This window comes from Mus musculus, chromosome 5 (assembly GCF_000001635.26).
Source record: "Mus musculus strain C57BL/6J chromosome 5, GRCm38.p6 C57BL/6J".
In the NCBI taxonomy this organism is placed as follows: Eukaryota; Metazoa; Chordata; class Mammalia; order Rodentia; family Muridae; genus Mus; species Mus musculus.
The window spans coordinates 66,997,526-67,020,187 of NC_000071.6; the positions used below are offsets into that span (position 1 = coordinate 66,997,526).

The following is a 22,662-nucleotide window of genomic DNA, read 5'->3' on the forward strand; positions in this document are numbered from 1 at the left end:
CTTTTAATATTCTGTATTTAAGACTGATGGATGACGACGATGACTGAAGCTGTCAGCATTAATTGTACCAGTAGCAGGCACTGTTCGAAACACTTTGCTCTGGGTAATTCATCGTTTAGTAACTGTGAACTAACAACGGTTATACATCCACAGATGAGCCCCAGCCCAGCTAAGTCACTGCCCAAAGTTCCGTAGCTAGTGAGTTGAGAGGCAAGATTCAAATCAGGAAAGGAAGGTGGGAGAGGCTGGTGAGAGTTCAGAGCCGTTGTACTGAGCAGCAAAGAGCGAAGGCAGGACGGGTTTGGGATTAGCAGAGAGAGAGGGGTCACTGTTGTAAACCTGACTCCACCATCAGTCAAAAAGTTGACTTCTCCAAAATTAGCATAATGTCATGATATTACAGCAGTGTCTAAGTGTCATCACATTTACTCCCAAGATTGTAAGCAGGGTTGGATCAGCCGCCCCCAATTATAGAAGATAAAAATGAGCTCAGAGAGGCCAAGAAGCACTGAACAATGCACACGCTAAATAGACTGGGCTATTCCCCATCTCCAGCTCACCCTTCTAACCGAGAGGCCGCTCCCTCACTGTGCTGTAACTACCTGTAGGACAGGTCTCTGTGCTCTCCCGAGGCCCAGAGGAATTCACACATACCCTCTCGGTGGATCCGGAAGACTCAACTCCAGAGCCACTTGTTCTGTCTTCACTCCCATCCAAGAGAAAGCTGTGCATGAATCTCTACCATTCTGGTGCCAGGATATCTATTTCCAATGCAGAGGTGGAAAGGGGGGGAGGGGGAGTTTTCTATATTACCTTTAAGACAGTTCTATCAACTTTGCCAAATGACATGAACTTTGATTGCATGTGTCACACCGCACTGTCTCAATAAATTGCTGTCCTGTTAATGATAGTGTTCACACTATCTGTTTCTCTCCCTGCCTTCCAGGCATCCTTATTCCAACTAGACTTTCACAGGATTGTCTGGAAGTGTCCCAGCATAGTGCCTTAGCGCTTATAGGTCCGTGAGTCACAGGCAGGGAATTCTGTGCAGGCTGAGAATGAACATGCTCTTTCTCTCTCTCTCTCTCTCTCTCTCTCTCTCTCTCTCTCTCTCTCCCCAGGACCTGGCTCGCTGGAAGAGCCGGAGAAGAAGCGCTTCTCAGGACTTGATCAAGAAAGAGGAAGAAAGGAAAAAAATGGAGAAGCTGATGTCTGGGGAAGATGGGACAAGTGAGCGGAGGAAAAGCATCAAAACTTACAGAGAAATCGTCCAAGAAAAGTGGGTCTTTGTGTCGCCAGTGCACAGTAGTGTCTAGTCATGCTTTCTCTAAGCCATGCTGTGGCCCAGGCGCCAAAATTACTATTTATAGTTTGGTTTTTACTCTACCTTGGTTGGAATCTCTGCAACTTTCCTAGATATTTATTGCTCTTCTTCCCCTCGTCCCATCCTACAGAGAGCGGAGAGAGAGGGAACTTCATGAGGCGTACAAGAACGCAAGGTCGCAGGAGGAGGCCGAGGGGATCCTCCAGCAGTACATCGAGAGGTTCACCATCAGTGAGGCTGTCCTCGAACGCTTGGAGATGCCAAAAATCCTGGAAAGAAGCCATTCAACAGAGCCAAACGTGTCCTCCTTCCCAAACGACCCCAGCCCCATGAAGTACCTGCGGCAGCAGTCACTGCCCCCACCCAAGTTCACTGCCACGGTTGAGACCACCATAGCTCGCACCAGTGTCCCAGAGAGCATTGCGTCAGCAGGCACTGGGTCTCCAAGCAAAATCATCACTCCAAACACAGTGCCTATGCTGACACCCAGGCCTTACTCCCAGCCCAAAAACTCTCAAGAGGTTCTGAAGACTTTTAAGGTAGGATGAATTCTGAGAGAGAGAGAGAGAGAGAGAGAGAGAGAGAGAGAGAGAGAGAGAGAGAGAGAGAGAGAGAGAGAGAGAGGAGAGGGAGGAGGAGGAGGAGGAGGAGGAGGAGGAGAGAGAAAGGAAACCGAATTGTGGGTAGCTTGTGGACAGAAGCCTTTTGTCAAACAAAAGCCAAACACATTTATCGTGGACCATGATACACATATTTCAGGAGCTTTTCTTGCAGATACTTAAGGGATGGGTGTTCCTCTCACTTCTCTTGTTCCTCTTAGTGGGCTCCCAGTGATAGACAAGTCACCTGACAAGCGAGGTCTGTTTTCTGGTTTGATGTGATGGTTTCTCATAGAGCAGAGTAAACCAATCCTCATTTAGCGATCCTCCAAACCTGTAGTTATCAGGGTGCACGGCAAAGTCAGACCGTGTTTGCCTTTTGTTTAAAAAGAAAAATATATACAGCTATATCTTATAGGAAGAAATTACACTCTATCCAAAGAATTGCTACACTCGAGGAAAATAGCACATGAGACACATGGTGGCATGGGGTGTGCTTGTCATCAGGTAAGACAGGGTTTTCCTCGAGCGGAAAATTGGGCTGTGTTACTAGAGATTCTATAAAATCATTTTTGAGAACCAAAAGCCCTTTGGCAAGCAAGCATATTTGCGTTTGCTCATATTTCAGTGTCCTCCGATATACAGAGGAACGTTTGGCCTGCGTCTTAAGCTCCTTCAGCTCCAAAGAAAAGTCAGTTCATATTGTCCTTGCAGGAAAGCAGGGTGTATCAATAGGAGCTACTGCACTGCCACTAGGGCTAGGGGGAACTCTGTACAGCCCAAGCAGTGAGCTCAGTAGGCCTTCACTACTGGGCTTCAGAGAGAGCTTAAAACCTACTGTCCGACTTGTGTTTAAATAAATCTAAGTATCTAAATATATCTATCTGTACCTTTGCTGGAAAAAAAAAAACAAAGATGAATGCCTGGCCATCTCATCCAGATTGATTGAAAATGTTTGTCCCTTACAGGGTAAAGACTCTACGTTTATTCTTCATGGCTCCATCTTTGCTAAGAGCCTAGGATAGATACCCAGGACATTCAGCAGAAGGGAACAAATAAATTCTTCCTGAGATTCAAGAGAAGTTGAAGATCTCTGTGTGTGTGTGTGTGTGCGTGCCTAGCAGTGTCCTCAAGTGACTCAAATATTTCTGTACTTCCTTTCACCTGGGGCCAGGATAATGGATGGTGTAACCTTCCGTAAAAGTGTTATGATGAGGAAGCCCAGAACATAGGTGGGAATACATTTCTGTAACTGGCTATCTAGGTATCTGATCGCATCATTTAGAGATCCACTTCCTCTTACTTATGTAAATGATACAATGTGACCTTGTGATAATTAGGATAGAAGAATTTATGACAGAACTTAGGCTCTGAGAAAACCTTATCAATTTTGTTTGGTAGCCTATGTCTCCTTCACTGTGTGTGTGTGTGTGTGTGTGTGTGTGTGTGTGTGTGTGTGTGTGTGTGTGTGTGTGTATGTGTGTATGTGTGCGTGTGCTTGCTTGCACACAGTCACAACAACAAACTACTTTCTCAAAAATAAATGAACAGTTGTTGTCATAGTAACATGTACATAGGACAATTATTACTAGTTAGAGAGACAAAGCAGCTTAGAAAAGTATGTGTGTGTGTCTGTGTGTGTGTCTGTGTGTGTGTCTGTGTGTGTGTCTGTGTGCACCCACAAAAGCAAGACCCTGTCTCAAAACCAAATGAATAATCCGTACCATATTTTTAGAAAGAAAATAAAAGAGTAAAGAAAGATCAAGTGATACAGTTTAAACATTGTTTTCCAAAACCTACCTTGTTTCAAACCTGCTGATGGGTTGTTGTCAGCTTAGTGGTTCAGAACCATCATTTTAAAGAACGAAGTGGACAATAATAATACAATAGAAATCACACAGATCACACTCAATAAGATAAGCATGCTGCTTATCTGTTTCTACCATATTCATGTGTGTGCGCTGAATTGTGTTGCGAATTTCTTGCAAGTAGCAGGTGACAAAAGCATGCTGGCCTGTAGCACAAAGTAAACTAACCACAGCTAATACGCTGCCTTCCACTGTTCCTTCTCAGAGACTCAGAAGATCTGATATGAACAGCCAGCAGTGTGTGAGATGCTGCTCTGAGTCCTATGACCCCCCCCACACACACACACACACAACACTAGGAAGGAGGTTGTTATGTTAAAATCTGCATTTTTGCACAGAGAGTCAGAAACTTGTGAGATTGCATAGCTGTTGAATGGCAGAGTCAGAATTGGATCATAGGTCATCTCGCCATAGATAATTGGCTCAACCTTTAGAAAGGCGGCCATGTCCATAGGCCAGGCGAGCCCCTCCCCTCTTCCTCACTCTTGCTGCCTCCTCTAAATATGGAATGTGAAACAAAAACATTTCAATGAGCATGGAAATGTTTTCCCTTAAGAAAAAAAATAGAATTATAAAATTAAATAGAAAAATGAGATTTATTGTTGTATAACATAATAGCAGAATCCTTGCCCTCCATATGTGTGTGTGTGTGTGTGTGTGTGTGTGTGTGTGAGAGAGAGAGAGAGAGAGAGAGAGAGAGAGAAACTTGATAAAAAAAAGTCTTCCACAACAAGATAACCTATAAAGCTGGGCGTGATGGCGCACGCCTTTAATCCCAGCACTTGGGAGGCAGAGGCAGGTGGATTTTTGAGTTCGAGGCCAGCCTGGTCTACAAAGTGAGTTCCAGGACAGCCAGGGCTACACAGAGAAACCCTGTCTCGAAAAACCAAAACAAACAAACAAACAGTCAGATGAACATGAAATGTCATCCAGTCATGACGTGGGCAAACCGAAGCCCTACAGAGGGCATTGACAGACAGCTGACTTCTAGAACCCATGGAAGCTCTGGGGAGGTTCCTAAAGACTTCTCTTAAGGCGATTCAGAGATGTGTCTGGTTTTCATCTTCGGTTGTGTAATAGCATGTTTTCTCATTCACTCTGGCTCTTATAGGTAGATGGGAAGGTCAGCATGAATGGGGAAATGGCCCCTGGAGATGAGGAAGGAAAGGAAAAAGAAGGCCCTGCAGCTGCAGCCCCTGGCCCTTCCTTAACCAAGTCCCAGATGTTTGAAGGTGTGGCCACGGTGCACGACTCTCCTGTGCAGGTGAAACAAGGCAGCAACAGCATCGAGATCAACATCAAGAAGCCAAATTCTGCTCCCCAGGAACTGACAGTAAGAAGCGCCATTGCTCCTTGGGATAATTCTGTCATGCAATTGGTCTCTAGGATAAGTAGGTCATCACATTGTTTATTTCCTTCTCCTTGGGTATATACATTGGCTCTGGCTCCATAGCATACTGAAGTACTATGAACTATCAGGCTTCAGCAACAGAAACTGTCTTTATCCTAGTGGCTGAAACTCAAATTCCAAGGTGTCGGCAGCGTCCACACCCTGTGTTGACAGTGAGGGGGTGGGGGGTCTACCCTAGGCTTCCTCTCAAACTCTTGATGCTTACGGGCAGTCTTGACTGCCCAAGGCACATAAATACATTACCTCTGCCTTCTTCCCCACCCAGGTGCCCTTCCTGTGTGTGTGTGTGTGTGTGTGTGTGTGTGTGTGTGTGTGTGTGTGTGTGTGTGTGTGTTTGTGTGTGTGTGTGTGTGTGTGTGTATGTGTGTGTGTGTGTGTGTGTGTGTGTGTCTGAGCCCAAGTTTCCTGTGAATAAGGAGATCAGTATGGCTGGATGCCTCCTCCACTAACCTTAACCAAGTTCATCTGAAATCACCCTAGTTCCAAATAAGAGCATACTTGAAGGTCCCAAGGAGACACAACTCAGTCCATAACAACAGACTATAATTAAAGATAACATAATTTAAGAACAATAAATCAACTTTCCTTCATATTACTGGTCTCTGGTGTCATAGAAAAACAAAGATATCTTTAAATTATCCTTTTTCTCTTATTTGTTAAAGACATCATTAGACTTGTTAATATAATCTGAAAATAACCAGTGCCAAGCTGGGTGTGGTGGTACAGGCCTGTAATTCCACCATGTAAGAAGGTGAGATAGGGGCTGGAGAGATGGCTCAATGGTTAAGAGCACTGGCTGCTCTTCCAGAGGTCCTGAGTTCAATTCCCAGCAACTACATGGTAGCTCACAACCATCTATAGTGAGATCTTGGGCCCCCTTCTGGCATGCAGGTGTACATGGAGACACTCATATATTAAACTTAAAAAAAAATCTTTAAAAAGAAGAAGTGGAGATAGTACAGTGCTAAGTTTATAGAGTTCAGCCTGGGCTCTATAGTGTGACCCTGTCTCAAGGTGAGTGGTTCTTTCAAACCTGACTTCTGACTTTTAATCTTTGATCTCTCTCTCTCTCTCTCTCTCTCTCTCTCTCTCTCTCTTTCTCTCTCTCTCTCTCTCTCTCTCTCTCTCTCTCTCTCTCTCTCTCTCTCTCTTTCTCTCTCTCTCACACACACACACACATTTGTCTACTTTTCTATCTACTATTTACCTACCTACATGCATTTATGTATGTTTTTATTAGTTTAAAAAAACCCAAAAATGTATTAAAAGTACAATTAATTTTTATTAGCTTAAACTTCTAACTTCAAACTCACCTAAGACACTGGACCAGCCTTCAGGGAACAAGGCAAAAAGGACAGAGTAATTTAAGAACAGTGGACATGAGATTCAACATGGTGTGAGGCTTGCTCTTTGGAGTGTGCCGTGGTTTTGCTTGCCCGACCCAAGCTGGCAGCACCCACACGGGCACAGCCTAGGTCTCCGGGTATAGGCTGCTCTCACCAGCACCCCACATCCTACTGTGCTCCTTTCTACCATTTGGGTTTGCGTTTCAGTTCAAGGGTGAAGAGATGGTTGAGGTTTCTTCAAAGATTTGGTCTGGAGGTAAACTGGCTCCCCAAGCCCTCCACTCGGCAAGAGGTGCCTTCTCGCTGCACCCACACACTGGACAGCTGGACCGGATAGTGCTGACATTACTCAGCAATTTGTCTTTTGGGGAATAAGTTCTTCACAGACACACACACACACACACACACACACACACACACACACACACACACACACACACACGATACTCCGTGACAAGAGACTTAGATGGGACAAGACCAGAGTCATTTCTTTCCCAGTGTCGTGACCCAGGCAAATGCTTAGTCCTACCTGTGGACTGTAATCACAATACTTCCACCTCTGGGGACGCCTTACAAAGCTGCAGGATTGGAGCGTTGATCTCCCGATCTCCCGGGAGGGAGGGAAGATCTTAACTAGTGAGATAACATCCACTTCTGCTCCTACACTGAAACTAGAAACCCCCGAAACCTTAGCTGCTGTAGGGCTGGGCTCGCCTTCCTAGGAATGTTAGCAATTCTGCGTCCCCACCCTGGGCTGCTCCGGAGTGTTCTAGATTCCCTTCATTCTGAACGGATTACATACCCCCACTAAGTGACTTAATTTAAGAGACGCAGCTCCCGTGATATGAAATAAATCATGTGACTTCAGAAGCTTGTGTGTTCCCATAAGGGGAACTCCAAAGGAAAGGCAGCCTCATGGCCTTTCTTCCCCATGATCAGTGATGCTAGGCAGCCTTGGGGTATAGGCCCAAATTCATGGGCAAGCCTGGGGCGGTGGGGGGGGGGTCGTCTTTCTTTTGTGTATTTTTTCCTAGTTAGGAGTAATTTCCTTTTTTTTAAATTAAATATTTTCTTCATTTACATTTCAAATGCTATCCCCAAAGCCCCCTATACCCTCCCCGCACCCTGCTCCCCAACCCACCCACTCTTGCTTCCTGGCCCTGGCATTCCCCTGTACTGGGGCATATGATCTTCGCAATACCAAGGGCCTCTCCTACCATTGATGGCTGACTAGGCCATCCTCTGCTACATAGGCAACTAGAGACACAGCTCTAGGGAGTACTGGTTAGTTGATATCATTGTTCCTCCTAGGGTTGCAGACCTCTTTAGCTCCTTGGGTGCTTTCTCTAGCTCCTTCATTAGGGGCCCTGTGTTCCATCCAATAGATGACTGTGAGCATCCACTTTTGTATTTGCCAGGCATTGGCATAGCTTCACAAGAGGCAACTATGTCAGGGTCCTGTCAGCAAAATCTTTCTGTCATATGCAATAGTGTCTGGGTTTGGTGGTTGTATATGGGATGGATCCCTGGGTGGGGCAGTCTCTGGATGGTCTTTCCTCTGTCTTAGCTGTAACTCCTTCCATGGGTATTTTGTTCCCCATTCTAAGAAGGAGCGAAGTATCCACACTTTGGTCTTCCTTCCTCTTGAGTTTCATGTGTTATGCAAATTGTATCTTGGATATTCTAAGTTTCTGGGCTAATATCCGCTTATCAGTGAGTGCATACCATGTGTGTTCTTTTGTGATTGGGTTACCTCACTCAGGATGATATCCTCCAGATCCATCCATTTGCCTAAGAATTTCATGAATTCATTGTTTTTAATTGCTGAGTAGTACTCCATTGTGTAAATTACCACATTTTTCTGTATCCATTCCTCTGTTGAGGGACATCTGGGCTCTTTCCAGCTTCTGGCCATTATAAATAAGGCTGCTATAAACATAGTGGAGCATGTGTCCTTATTACAAGTTGGAACATCTTCTGGATATATGCCCAGGAGAGGTATTGCGGGATCCTCCGGTAGTCCAATTTTCTGAGGAACCACCAGACTGATTTCCAGAGTGGTTGTACCAGCTTGCAATCCCAACAACAATGGAGAAGTGTCCCTCTTTCTCCACATCCTCACCAGTATCTGCTGTCACCTGAATTTTTGATCTTAGCCATTCTGACTGGTGTGAAGTGGAATCTCAGGGTTGTTTTGATTTGCATTTCCCTGATGATTAAGGATGTTTTTACATTTTTTCAGGTGCTTCTCAGCCATTTGGTATTCCTCAGGTGAGAATTCTTTGTTTAGCTCTGTACCCCATTTTTAATAGGGTATTTGATTTTCTGGAATCCATTTTCTTGAGTTCTTTATATATATTGGATATTAGTCCCCTATCTGATTTAGGATTGGTAAAGATACTTTTCCAATCTGTTGGTGGCCTTCTTGTCTTATTGACAGTGTCTTTTGCCTTACAGAAGCTTTGCAATTTTATGAGGTCCCATTTGTCAATTCTCTATCTTACAGCACAAGCCATTGCTGTTCTGTTCAGGAATTTTTCCCCCTGTGCCCATATCTTCAAGGCTTTTCCCCCACTTTCTCCTCTATAAGTTTCAGTGTCTCTGGTTTTATGTGGAGTTCCTTGATCCACTTAGACTTGACTTTAGTACAAGGAAATAAGAATGGATCAATTCACATTCTTCTACATGATAACCGCCAGTTGTGCCAGCACCATTTGTTGAAAATGCTGTCATTGTTTCACTGGATGGTTTTAGCTCCCTTGTCAAAGATCAAGTGACCATAGGTGTGTGGGTTCCTTTCTGGGTCTTCAATTCTATTCCATAGATCTACTTGTCTGTCGCTGTACCAGTACCATGCAGTTTTTATCACACTTGCTCTGTAGTACAGCTTTAGGTCAGGCATAGTGATTCCACCAGAAGTTCTTTTATCATTGAAAAGAGTTTTTGCTATCCTAGGTTTGGTTGGTTGGTTGGTTGACTGGTTGGTTTTTTTGTTTGTTTGTTTGTTTGTTTGTTTGGTTATTCCAGATGGATTTGCAAATTGCCCTTTCTAATTTGTTGAAGAATTGAGTTGGAATTTTGATGGGGATTGCGTTGAATCTGTAGATTGCTTTTGGCAAGAAGGAGTAATTTCTAGTTGAGTAAACTTGAGTGCTGCAAACAGAGGGTGGCATTTCCTGTCTGATCTCTAGGACTGTGCACTCTTAAACTTTGGCAGGAATCATTCCATTAGTCTCTGAGGGGATCTACCATCTATTTATCTCTCTATATATGCACTTGTCTGTCTGTCTATCTATCTATCTATCTATCTATCTATCTATCTATCTATCTATCTATCTATCTATCATCTATTTATCATGTCTGTCTATTGATCTATTATCAATCACCTATCTGTCTACCATCTATCATTATCTATTTATGTGTTTATCTATCAATCATCTATCTATCATCAATCATCTGTCTACCATCTATCTATCTTCCTCCCTCTCCTACAATACATGTATGTATGTATGCATATACATGTGAGTTTGAGTTCTGTGTGTATGTGTGTGTAAAGTTGTTAGCCGTGTTTTGTGGAACTTGGGCTCTCTACTAGAAAGTTCTTCATATACACAGGTTACTTAAGAGTCTAAACCTTTCCACTCAAGCATGTTATCCCAGAGTCATCTTAAAGGACTTAACCCTCCCGAGGGTTAGGCTTGTGGGCTGTGCCTGTGCCACGGTGTTCTGAAGGCGTGTTCAGGAGCATTGGTGTACATCTGAGGCCAGCGTAGATCACATGGGGAGTTTCTGGCCAGCTAGGGAAACAGAGTGAAACTCCATCTAAAACTAACTAACTAACTGACTGACTGACTACCTCTTTAAAAGAAGAAGAGTCAGCTTTTAGAAATCTGAATCCTTGTTTTACTTCCTTCTCTGTTCATCTAAAGAAGCTAGCGGCTTTATTCATATTGAGAAAGTGGAGTGAGCTGACCCTGCGGAAGGATGGTGGCTGCCTTGAGACAGGATGCTGTACTTCCAAGCCTCCCAAGGATGGCTGCCGGGTTGGATTTGCCTTTTCTGTTTCTACTCGTTTTCCCAGTTCCATGGAGCCCTCAAAAGAATAGTGTTATTCTTTTTAAATAGTGTCTTTCTTCCAAAAACTGCATTCTCAGACGAGACACTCTCTATGGAGAGTGGTGGGGGAGAGCCTCACCCACCACTAAAATGTCACGGTTGCTTTAGGACAAGTTGGAACTGTACAGAGGGCACAGTGGCAACAGTGGGCAGGAGTGTGAGTTCGGAATGTGAGGTGAGCCCCAGGGAAGGGAGGCAGCGACGCTCTAGCCGGGGCTCTGAAGTGGGAGTGGTGGCCTCCTGGGCTGATGTGGGCACATGATGACATGCCACCTCTTTCAGTTTTCTTCTACTTCACCTTTCTCACGGGATGCTGCTGAAACCATGGTTCTCTTCCTTTATACATAGGTTGGAACTGAACTCAGATCTATTGCGATACTTAGGTTGTATCCACATAAACCATCCCATTCTAAATCCTCCTGATAGGCTCAGCTCTGTAAGAATAGGATTATAATAGTGACCACCATGCAACTGCGTGCCTGCTCACTGAGGAATGAGTGAAGACACATTCTGGGTACAAATGCTTAAAATATAAAAAGAAGCAAACTTCCTGAGATTTCATTTATATATTAAGCCAGAGAAGTATATCAAACAATATGTAACGAAATGCTAGGTTATAGGCTAAGGACATCAGAGGAATATGAGATGACAAAGATTAGGTAAGACCAATGTAGCTAGAATGCAGTATGGGAAAGTTTTGTGTGGGATGTGGAGTTTGAAGCCTGACCTTCACTGTGGATATTTGATTGACCTGGGGGACAGATGCAGCTGTTCCACACAGTGGGGATATGAAAGTGAAAGGAGTGCAAGGGAGACGCCACGTGGTATTGCAGACTAGATGCTGTCCTTTCCAGACAGAGACACCGGTTCCCTTCCCTCCCTGATACTTGTGAGATCTCTCCACATCTTCTCTCTCTCTCTCTCTCTCTCTCTCTCTCTCTCTCTCTCTCTCTCTCTCTCTCTCTCTGTGTGTGTGTGTGTGTGTGTGTGTGTGTGTGTGTTAGAAGCCCAATAAAAACCTAGCACCTTGCATTTTAGAATGCTGGCTTATGTTAGAAGATCCTGTTGTAATGCACATACAGCATCCTAGACTAGAGGGTTGGGAAGAGATTCAGATGTTTCCCTGAGCTGAAGATGAACCGATTCTATGTTTGTAGCCTATTGAAAGTCGCACTTCCATCTTCATGATATTCAGTGTTGACTGTCAGTTGGATAGACTCTGGAGTTGCCTAGGAGACAAGCCTCCGAGCGTGTCTCGGCTGGGTTAACCACCGAGGTGGGAAGACCCACTCTAAACGTGGATGGCATCATCAAATAGTCTGAGGAACAGGGAGAATGGGAGCTGAGCACCAGCGTCCATCTCTTCTTTCCGACAGCAGACGCAGTGTGGCCAGCACCCTCGTGCTCCTGCTGCCATGACGGACTGTATCCCCTTGAACCAAGAGCCCAAGGCAGCCTCCCTCCCTTATGTTGCTTTCACCCTGTATTTTTACCACAACAAGAGACTTGGCTAGTGCAGTCTCCCTCAAAGCTATCTCCACGGTGGTGCTGGCGGTTTCTGTCCGCCGTTGTCAGTCACGCTTGCATTTGGATCTCCTCCCTGCTTGGTGGTCTGAAAATGACCCTCTCCCAAATTACCTCAAGAACTCCATGCAGTAGGCCAAACACGGCCTGAACATGGTTAAGTAAGTGTCTGACTTCAGTTTGTGTATAGAAGTAAGTACTGGAGCACTATTACCTAGACTAATACATGCCAGATAGTTACTGTGAGATTGCACATCTGCCAAGCACTTAGCTTGGTGTCCAGGTGACTTGTAGCCCACAGGAGCCCTTATTTTTTGTATTACCATAATCAAGTACAAGGTAAAATAGTACATTTTCCCCCTAGAAATACAAAATAGGGAGAAATATAAAGATTTGGGGAATTTACATAAGATTATCGAAATTACCATTTTGAGCAGATGTGAATTTTATATGTATGAGATGGATTTTTTTGTCTTCTCCCAGCTGCTGGTGTCCGTCAGTCCAGTTCATTCCCTAAAAGTCAGGCAGCTGTCAACAGCTCTTTCTAGGAGACTCTATCGCTTATTTCTTCCCCTGGCTCTTTCTGTATCTGTTGTGTTCTCCAGTCTTGGCTCTCTTCTACCACCTGGGCTTCCAAGATTCCACTCTCCAGGCACAGAGACCCCCGGTCACTCCATTTCATGAAGACTGACCAAACTTCTCTCACACAGTCACTCATCCCCAATGTCGGAGCCCCCAGTGGTCGATGGCAGTTCTTGTGTGATGAGCCAAGCCCGGCTCTTGGGTACCTCAAGCACTCTGTGAGCTTTTCTCAGACTGAGTGATGAGGTGGGGCTGTTTGTCCCTTGTCTTCAACAAGCTTGTGGCCCTCCTCAAAAAAAAAAAAAAATCAGCAGTTTCCTTCTGTTTTCTGACCCAGGGGAACAATCAGATCTTTCTTGCTCCTTCTGCTTCTCAGTGAGGGCAGGACAAAGGCATCCGGGTAGGCGCTGTTTGCCTCGCAGTTGACACCAACTGCAGATTCCTGTCAAATGTCGACAGGAAAGTGTTTTTCCCCAACCAGAAGTCATCTTAAGGTTGGTAGATTAATGTTCTTGAAATGAAAATCTATTAAATACTAACGTATATCTGTATATAAAAATTGTTTAGCAATTTCAAGATGATATGTGCCAGAGGAGATAAATTGAACACAGCCCATCTTTAGTGGCTTGAAAAGCATCCAGTAGCTAGCATGGTCCAAATGTGTGTGTGGCGGGGAAGGTAATTAAAGCGTAGAGGAATGGATCTGCTGGCTTGCTGCTTCTCCTTCTAGTGGGGACAGATTCTTAAGGCAAAAGGAGAATCACACGCATAGCAATGTGGCACTGGGTCATAGTGCCAGGACACAAATACACTGGTTTTCCAGGCTTGCGTCCAGTTAGTCAAGGCCTGGAGCCAGAAAATCTCTCACCATCCCAGAATAGTCCCAGGAAGGTCCTTGGACATCGCCATTTAAACGATGGAGGTCAAACGATGAGCTGTAGCTTAGGTATTGGGCCGGCTCTCACCCTTCTGCCTTAACGGCTGTCGTCCATCCCTGTGATTGCTTCAGCTACCATCCATCCTGTGATTGCTCTCTGCCAATCTGACAAGGCTGGGGAGCAGCCAGTAGCTAGGTAGATTTTTGTGGCTAAACGGTGTGATTCTGAAGCCAGGAATCTGCCTCCTCCTGCCTCTGGTCTTGGAGCTGAGTCAGGCAGTAAGGCTAGTTTGGATGGAGTTCTTGGTGAAGGGGACGCCAACTCCTGGCTTAGCCTCACGCACACCCTTCCGTGTGCTCATTCATTCCCTTCCAGGACTCTGTTTTTGTTTGTTTTCATCCTTGAAAAACTGTTTCCAGTGGAAGGATGGAAGACCTATCTTCCGAGCTGTAACCAAAGGGACAGAACGCACGAGTCAGAAAGCACATTCGCCAGCAAGGGTGTGTTTTAGGAGCAAACCTCTGATTCTATCTGGGCTGGTTAAGACTGCCAACTTTGAACTCATTTCCTTGGATGTAATGCCATTAATACAGAAATAACAAGCATTCAGGATGGAGAAGCCAGACTTGGGTTCATTAAACCAGCTTTGGGAATTTCCCTTGATTACAGATAGCCTTTGTGTGCTACAGAGCTCAGAAAACTTTATAGAAAAATAGAAGGTGCCTGGTACATTACCACTTTTAAATTCATTTTTTAAAAATAGCCCCTTCTTTCTCTTGGTGCATATAAAGAGTTTTAAGTTGAGTTTCAGCCTTCTTGACACTCTCTCTCTCTCTCTCTCTCTCTCTCTCTCTCTGAACATTTAGCTAGTGGTGGCTTGATTTGGGTGAATAGTATGCATTTAAACTAAGCGTTTGAGCATGGATTGCATAGATGATGCATTTATTTTAGAACGACATTTGTTTTCCACCCTGAATGGCACTCTGAATGGCTGGCTGCCTGGCTGGGGACAGCACGGTCTTGGCTGCTCTGGGGCTGACTGAACTGCCTCCTGCCCTGAAGGATTCCAGGAAGTTCTAACCTTCTGCAGAATAATGAACAGTTGGTCCGGGGCAGAAAGGGAAGAGAAATGGCAGCTTGGATTGTTTCTGCAGTGAACTTGAAAGTCTCAGTACTTAGTTTCTTCTTCTGGGTCAGAAACTCTTAAATCCTGAGAGATCACCAATGGTAAATATGGCTCTCAGGCCACTGATGGCCTGGGTTGAGGATTGAACCAGTTTAGAGTTTCCACCTCTCTGGCCTCCTGGCACTGGGACCCTTGCGAGCCACTTACCTTCAGCCTTTGTGAAGGAACCAGGCTGATACTGTCTAAGATCACCCTGATGGTTAAATGCTACCATCCGTGTCAAGGGCCTCAGCAGCAATGATGCCTGCTAAATGACTAAATATTAATCCTGGTAACCGTAGTACGGCCATTACTGAGCCATGCAGAATACCAGGATGTAAGGTCTTAACCATCATTTCAGGGTGAACTAACTGTATAGAAAATAACTTAGCAATCTGAGAAGTCTCAAAGGTAGATACCTGTTAGCCATGCATAACTAAAATATTACTGAGATGTGATATGCCCGTTACATAATAAGGTAATTAATGCTGGTGGATCGTGTCCCGTTAGTGTTATGCATTGTGTTGAAAGGGCTTCAGTGGTGCTCTTGTTTTTTTTTTTTTTTTTTTTTTTTTTTTTTTTTTTTTTGGTTTTTTGAGACAGGGTTTCTCTGTGTAGCCCTGGCTGTGGCTGGCCTCGAACTCAGAAATTTGCCTGCCTCTGCCTCCCAAGTGCTGGGATTAAAGGCATGCGCCACCACCAGCGATGCTCTTGTATCATGGAGTCCATTGGCACACTTTCTGTGTTTCAACGTCTACAAATCAAGACTGCTCTTAGAATCCACCGTGTGTCATGTTTAACGGTGTGTTTTCTTTCTTAGTAGTGCCTGAAATAATACAGCTTGAATAGGATCACATCTTAGATCACATAAATTATTTTCGTTTTTGTTCAGTTCTGGGATCCGGGCCGAGTTTGTAGTTACTCTGTTCTAGGGATTGGGAGCATGAGAGTTCTCCAGAGGCTCCTTCGTCAGTACTTAGCTGCAAACTTGTTTTCCAGCTTTAGGTAGTTTTCTATCATTTAATATGTTTGGAGAAGGAAGCTAAGATTCAGTAGTCCTGCCAGTATTTTATATACTAATATCATAAAGCAAAACTACCATGGCGTATTAATGTGTCTAGTTCTGTTAGAGTGAACTTCAAATGAAAAAGTCCCAACTTATTCCTTGATAATGTTAGACTGCTTGATTTTCAGAGACTCCTATAAATATGTGAGTGCACACACACGTACACACATACCATATGCACACAATACTATATATATATACACATATATATAATATATACATATATATAATATATACACATATATATGCACAAACACACGTATATGCACATATATGTAGAGCCTCTGTATAATAAAGAGACTTTGGTTGGTTATTTTCATTCAAGTTTCTTAAATTCAGTTCAGGCTTTTTGGTATGATTAAAAGATGTTTAAAAATCCATTAAGTAATATTAATGTGGTGGTTATTTTCTGTCTGTGTGTTTTTCTTATTGACAGTGTTTTGGGGCATTGCTTGTCTCTTTGTGTTTTGTGATACTGAGGGTCAAACCCTGAGCTTTGTGTGGGCCATGCAGACATCCTACTTTTTCTCTAACTAGGGCTTTTCAGTTTCTCTTGTCTCACTAACTTTGGCCTAGGCAGGGCTTGAACTTGTAACCCCTGTTGCACCACCACGACTGGCCTGCCTAGGGGTGTTTAAGCCAGCCTCAAAGCATAAGTCTAAAGTCTCAACTGTTTGAGAGGCTAAGGCAGGAGGATTGCAGGGTCTTTCTGGCTACAGAGTGAGTTCAAAGATGGACTAAGCAAAACCCTGACTTGACATAGAGAAAGAGCTAAGAGCGGGCTGTGGCTCAGTGTGGACTGTTTCACTTGCATATAAGAAGCTCTGTTTAATCCTCAGTACTGAAAAGGAAAAAGATACATTTTTACCTTGAGATAGTATGCTCTTTCCAACTCGGTATATGATTGTCCATTGTTAGACAACTCTGGTCTAATTATGAGTATTTCAAAATACCCCATCCTCCAAAAGAAAAAAGTCCATTTTTCTCACTAGATACTATGGTGAAATCTTTTAGAAGTTTGAAAGGTTTTGACTTAAAATTCTATTTTTTAATTAAAATATTTATATTTATTTAGTGTGTATATATATACAGATGTATGTGTTTATATATGTATGTACATATGTATATCTATGTATGTATGCGTGATGTATGTGTATATGTATGTATATAGGTGTGTGTCTGTATGCATGTATGAATATATATGTGTGTATATATGTATGTGTGTCTGTCTGTTTGCATGTATGTATATATGTATACATGTATGTGTGTATGTATGTATATACGTATGTGTGTCTGTATACATGAGGGCACAAGTGTGCCATCCTGTGCCAGAGAACAACTGGAGGCAGGTGGTTTTCTCCTTGGTTTTATGACGTATTTAATAATGCCCGTCTGAAAACTAGTATTAGCTTTTATCTAAACACCTTTCAAAGTTTATGAAATGTTTTATGCACACTAAAAATTCAACTCTAGTCTTTTACATAAAACTTCTACTAAAATAAATAAATAAATAAATAAATAAATAAATAAATAAATAAATAAAATTATCACAGAGTTGCTGAGTTGCTGTTTTTGGCACAAGTCTTCCAGATACATCCAGTTTAACCTTTCGCTTACCTTACTTTTATTGAGCAACCCAGATAAGAGGAGGAAAATTTTGGACCTAACTCTAGAGTCAGTTCCCTGTGAAGCCAGCGTGAAGCCACACTGACTGTTTTCTGACTGTAGAGCATTCATAACATATAAAAGTGTGTGTAAGGAAATGGGAAAAATCATTCCAAAGTGGAAACACATTTTTAAAAACAAACACTATCAACATTTTCTATTTTCTTCGGTTTGCACGTCTCTATTTTTATTGTTTTAGTTAGCATCAAATAATGGGCTTTATAATGACATTTTATACAGACACTGTGCGTGGCTCCTACACTTCCTCCCCCATCGCTATCTCTGCCATCCTCCCCTCTTACCCCCATTGGTCTACTGTTTAGTCCGATTTTGCCTTTATGCCACATATACATATGCATAGATATGTATGTGTGTGCATGTGCGCTTGTGTATATTGTATATTTTAATCTATACTAAGATATACATTTACATATACATAGGCATATATACAATCTTGCATATGTAGACACAATGCTACATATATGTAAACCTTAAATATTTTAACTCTACACTTACTAGCAGTAATTTTCACACCTCACTGCCACACAGCAGGGCTCATGTGTGTGTTTGTTGTCGTCTTTGGCAGTGCTCCGGATCAGACAAGCCCAGGGCCTCCTGAACACTAGGCACCCACTCCCACTGAGCCATGTCCGCAGCCTGCTTAGCATCCTATTTTCAGTGACTTTGTAGTATAGTACTTCCCTTTGTGGTCCTAAGTAAGTCATTCAACCACTCCCCATCTGTTGAACATGAGTAAATAGTTAACAATTTATTTTTAACTATTAGAAAAATAAAAGCGTGCAGCTGACAGCCAAGAGACACTACTGTGAGAGAATACTTACTGTGGTGTGGCGAGTGACTGAACCCCATGTCAAGGAGAGCCCTTAGTGGGAGACTAAGGGAGGGAAAGCCAACCTTCCCAGCTGTCAGAACAAAAGAGATGGCTATAAAAACTACAGCGAGCTTCAAGGAAGAACTCTACAGTGTTCAGAGCCATAGCCCCCTATGCCCAGGATGGCCAACTGAGAAGTGCATTATCCTTTAAAAATCAAAACAAAATCCCCTCAGCTGGTGATAGGACCCGCAGCCAACTTGAAAGGATTCGGGAGTGACCGTGCGGTAACTGTGCTGTATAATATTTGATGGTAGGAGCAGGGAAGAAACCAGGGTGTGCGGGAAGAGGAAGGCTGGAGAGAGTGAGCATGCTGGAACCCGCTTGTTTGGGGTCACAAACGTCGCTTTCCAACAAAGTGGATTCTCAGAAACAGGAGACAGTTTGCATGGGCAGCCCGCCTTGTTGGCCTGGAAATTATTATTAAGGAAGTAGCCTTTGCTTCTTAGAACTTTCGAGGGCTTGGCTTATTCAAGAGAGGAAAAAAATAAAATCTTTTTCAGGCAGCCTCTGAGGAAACTGAATCGAACGGCCAAGAGGATGAAGACGGTGAAGAAAGGCCAGGGACAGGGGATTTGGAGCCTGACTCGGCAGGTTTGTTTCATAGCATGTTAGTTTTCAGGTGGTGACTTGTGATACAATGGTGCCAGTTTTTCCTACTAAACTCAAGGAGAGTATTGGGCTCTGTGTGGTTGTGCTGCCACCTAGCGGCGCTGCGGAGAAATTCTGACTGTGACATTAATGGCCCTGTGATAATAGGAAGCCAGGCTTTGTGTCCCTGTGGTACTCTTGATATTTTATTTCCTAAAAGAAAACAATCTCCATTAAAAAAAAATACTTAATTCCTTTATAGAAATAATTTGAACACTGGGTTGTCCTGGTTGCTTTGTGGTAACTGTGATAAACATCAACTTGGGGGAGGAAAGGAAAGGAAAGGCTTTGTTTTGTCTTAGAACCCCCAGATCACAACCTGACAATCAAAATGCCCCCTTATCCCACCCTCAATCCCTAACACAATCCAGTTTAGGAAGTGTAGTTTTAAAAAGGAAAGGTCTTGGGGAGGGAGCTCAGTGGACAATGTGTTCACTGCATAAACCTGGGGACCTGAGCTGGGACCCCCAGCAACTTTGGGGAAGCTGAGCACCCTGCCTGTAACCCAGCACTTAATGGGGCAGAGACAGGTGAGTCTCAGGGGCTGGCTGACTAACCAGGCTACCTGGAAAGAGGGATCTGCAGTTTCAGTGAGAAATTCTGCCTCGGAAAATAAGGTGGGACTGTAGAGGAAGACATAAGCGAGAAAGTCAACCTCTGGCCTGCAGGTGAGCACAACTGCATACAGAACAAGGAAAGGTCAGTTTGTCACTCGGTCACAAGAACAGTGGGTCTGTGGGCATTCTGTTGTCCGCTCCACCATCAGTAAACATTTTGTGTCACATGCTACTCAGGTGTGCATGACTGTTAGGAGCAGTCTTTCGTAGCAAGGCAGTTTAATGAGAATCCTGCCATCCTGGGCCCTTTGCTGAGTGTCCTCCTGTAGTGGACCATCTGTCATCAGGAGAGGGGGACTCTGAGGAAAGGGTCATTGTGACTTTGAAAGAAAATGGTCCTTTGTGTGATTTCCTTTTTCTTCCATTTCCACTGTGACCGCCCTCCAGAACCCCAGCACTTTACGACAACTGTGACTCGGTGCAGCCCAACAGTGGCCTTGGTGGAGTTTTCATCCAACCCGCAGCTGAAGAATGAGGTGCCAGAACAAGGCCAGAAGAAGCCAGAAGATGAGATGAGTGGGAAGGTGGAGTTAGTGTTGTCACAGAAGGTGAGGTCTTGGCAGGGTAGGAGTTAAACCAAGAGGTTAAAGGGCTTCAGGCAGCCATGAGACATTGCTCCCAGGGCAGACAGCAGGCATGAGGGCTGGTTTTCCTACTTGTCTCCAATCTATGGTTCTCTCTAAAAACTATATTGTATGTTCATTACACACACACACACACACACACACACACACACACACACACACACACACACACCATGCTTGCGCAATATAAAGAAACACCATGACCAAGGCAACTTATAAAAGAAAGCATTGAATTGGGGGGCTTGCTTACAGTTTCAGAGGAAGAGTCTAGTCCATGACCATCTTGGTGGGAAGTGTGGGATCAGATAGGCAGGTATCATGCTGGAGCAGTAGCCAAGATCTTACATCTGATCTACAAACAGGAAGCAAGAGAGAGACAGAGACAGAGAGACAGAGACAGAGACAGAGAGAGACAGAGACAGAGAGACAGAGACAGAGAGACAGAGACAGAGAGACAGAGAAAAAGACAGAGACAGAGAGACAGAGACAGGGAGACAGAGACAGACAGAGAGACAGAGAAAAAGACAGAGACAGAGAGACAGATGGGGACACTAGGACTGGCTGTGGTCTTTTGAGACCTCAAAGCCAACACCCCAAATGACACACCTCCTCTAACAAGACCACACCTCCTAATCCTTCCCAAAAACTATTCCATCAACTAGGGAAGACACATTCAAGTATCTGAGCCTATAGAAGCCGTTCTTATTCAAACTACTGGTGTATAAGGGGAGAGGGATACAAACATTTGCATTACAAATATATCAAATACCATAGAATATGAAAACAGATTAGTTAAATATCCAAACAAATGGGATGAGAGATGGGTAGAGAACTGAAACAAGCCATTCTGTATTAGCAACACTTCCAGCGTTTACAATTTTCATTTCATCTTAAAGATGCTTAATTTTACTTAAATGTGAAGGTGTTGTAGAATCCTGTTAAATTTAGGTTTCAGCTTGCTGTGGGTGGACTTGCTGGTTTGCTTCTTAACTTGACATCTTATAAATACTCTCTTTCCATTGTGTACCTACTTCTTAGCAACAGTACTATCTGGTACCCCTGGATAAAATAACAAGCAACTTTTGATACAATGGCCTCTTGTACTAAATGTGGTTCATATGTAGAGGCTTATTTATAGTAGTTGGGTTTGTTTTTAAATACCAAGTTTAAAAACTCTACCATTTATCTCAGTGGTTGATTTCTAAAGAATTTTAAAACTATGGAGTACATTCCAGATCAGACGGGCACACTCTAAACACATGGTCCCAATGTCTGTAAAAGCTCTGGGTAATTCTAATGATCCCCAAAGTGGAGCCATGCCTTGTATAGTAGTCAGATTATTTATGGCAGTGTTCCACCCTTAAAAAATCAACCTAAATACAGATTTGACCTTCAAGTGGAAAATGTACCACTTAGCTCTGTTTCATACAGAATTTACTCAGCCACATTAACTGTGCACCTATGATGTGCCAAGTGCCGTACTAGACACTGGACATTTGATAGGGAACAGGACACAGCACTTAGCCTCACAGAGCTGAGTGGAGTGTCCTTGGGAGAGCCTCTAAGACGCCTGTTGTCTGAAGCATTTTGAGTATTTCAGATCTCAGCTATTCCGTGTTTTTAATACAGGGAGGAGTACTGAGTAACTGGAGGTTCCCAGAGGTTAATGGCATCACAGTTCTCACAGTGGGGTGGGCAGGCAGGGTTCCCATCTTTGCCAATTGTACCTTAGCTACAATGTGCTTATAGTCATTACTTAGGGATTATTCTAAACTCAATGCGTTCACATAATCCTAACTTGAAAGAAAACCCTGTAACATTTCTAGACTTTAGATCAAGCCAAACAAAATGTCTGCCGTAACTCAGCGTCTTCCCTTCCATTCCTCACCTCTGGGCTGGCACCAGTGTGAGCTACTTTAGACTGCCAGGCTCATGCCCAACCACTATGGGGAAAAGCCTTCTCAGGGGTCCCAAGTTGTTTGTCTGTTTTATTTGTTTTTCTGTCATGGCTGGCTAGTAGACATGAGTCTCAGAACGGTGGGTTTCTTTTTTATATATATGCATAAAATATCTGGGATTCCCAGGTTATCCTTGGTATCAAATGCTACCATGTCTACATCTCTAAAATTCTGTGGTTCCAAGTTTAGAAGCTCCAATAGTTGGTTAGCAAGTGGGGCGATGACCTCTAGGGCAACACTTTCCACACTCGCCCTCCGTCCCTCCCTTCTCCCCACCTCTTGATCTTACATAAGTGATCATTGTGCTTACAACAGCTTTGATCTTCTGATTTCACTTGCTTATGATGTTACCTTTGTAAAAGCAAAGCACCTGGCTGACATTTCTGCTATGTTTATCTCTTTCATTTGCAGCCGGT

At 43.7% G+C, this 22,662-nt stretch overlaps 1 protein-coding gene and 1 long non-coding RNA gene across 4 annotated transcripts in view; both read left to right on the top strand.

Moving 5' to 3' along the window:
- Window positions 1-22,662, top strand: part of Limch1 (LIM and calponin homology domains 1) — a 311,271-nt gene that overhangs the window by 251,637 nt on the left and 36,972 nt on the right. For all 3 annotated transcript variants that reach the window (NM_001001980.3, NM_001368863.1, NM_001256122.2), the window contains 5 exons: window positions 1,122-1,279; window positions 1,455-1,863; window positions 4,903-5,124; window positions 18,940-19,030; window positions 20,092-20,252. In NM_001001980.3, the coding sequence (NP_001001980.2) occupies window positions 1,122-1,279; window positions 1,455-1,863; window positions 4,903-5,124; window positions 18,940-19,030; window positions 20,092-20,252 (1,041 nt within the window). The remainder of the gene's footprint in view (window positions 1-1,121; window positions 1,280-1,454; window positions 1,864-4,902; window positions 5,125-18,939; window positions 19,031-20,091; window positions 20,253-22,662) is intronic.
- On the top strand, window positions 1,951-4,346 carry Gm33040. Its single transcript, XR_376998.1, has 2 exons — window positions 1,951-2,430; window positions 2,892-4,346. It is a non-coding gene; the product is annotated as a predicted gene, 33040 (long non-coding RNA).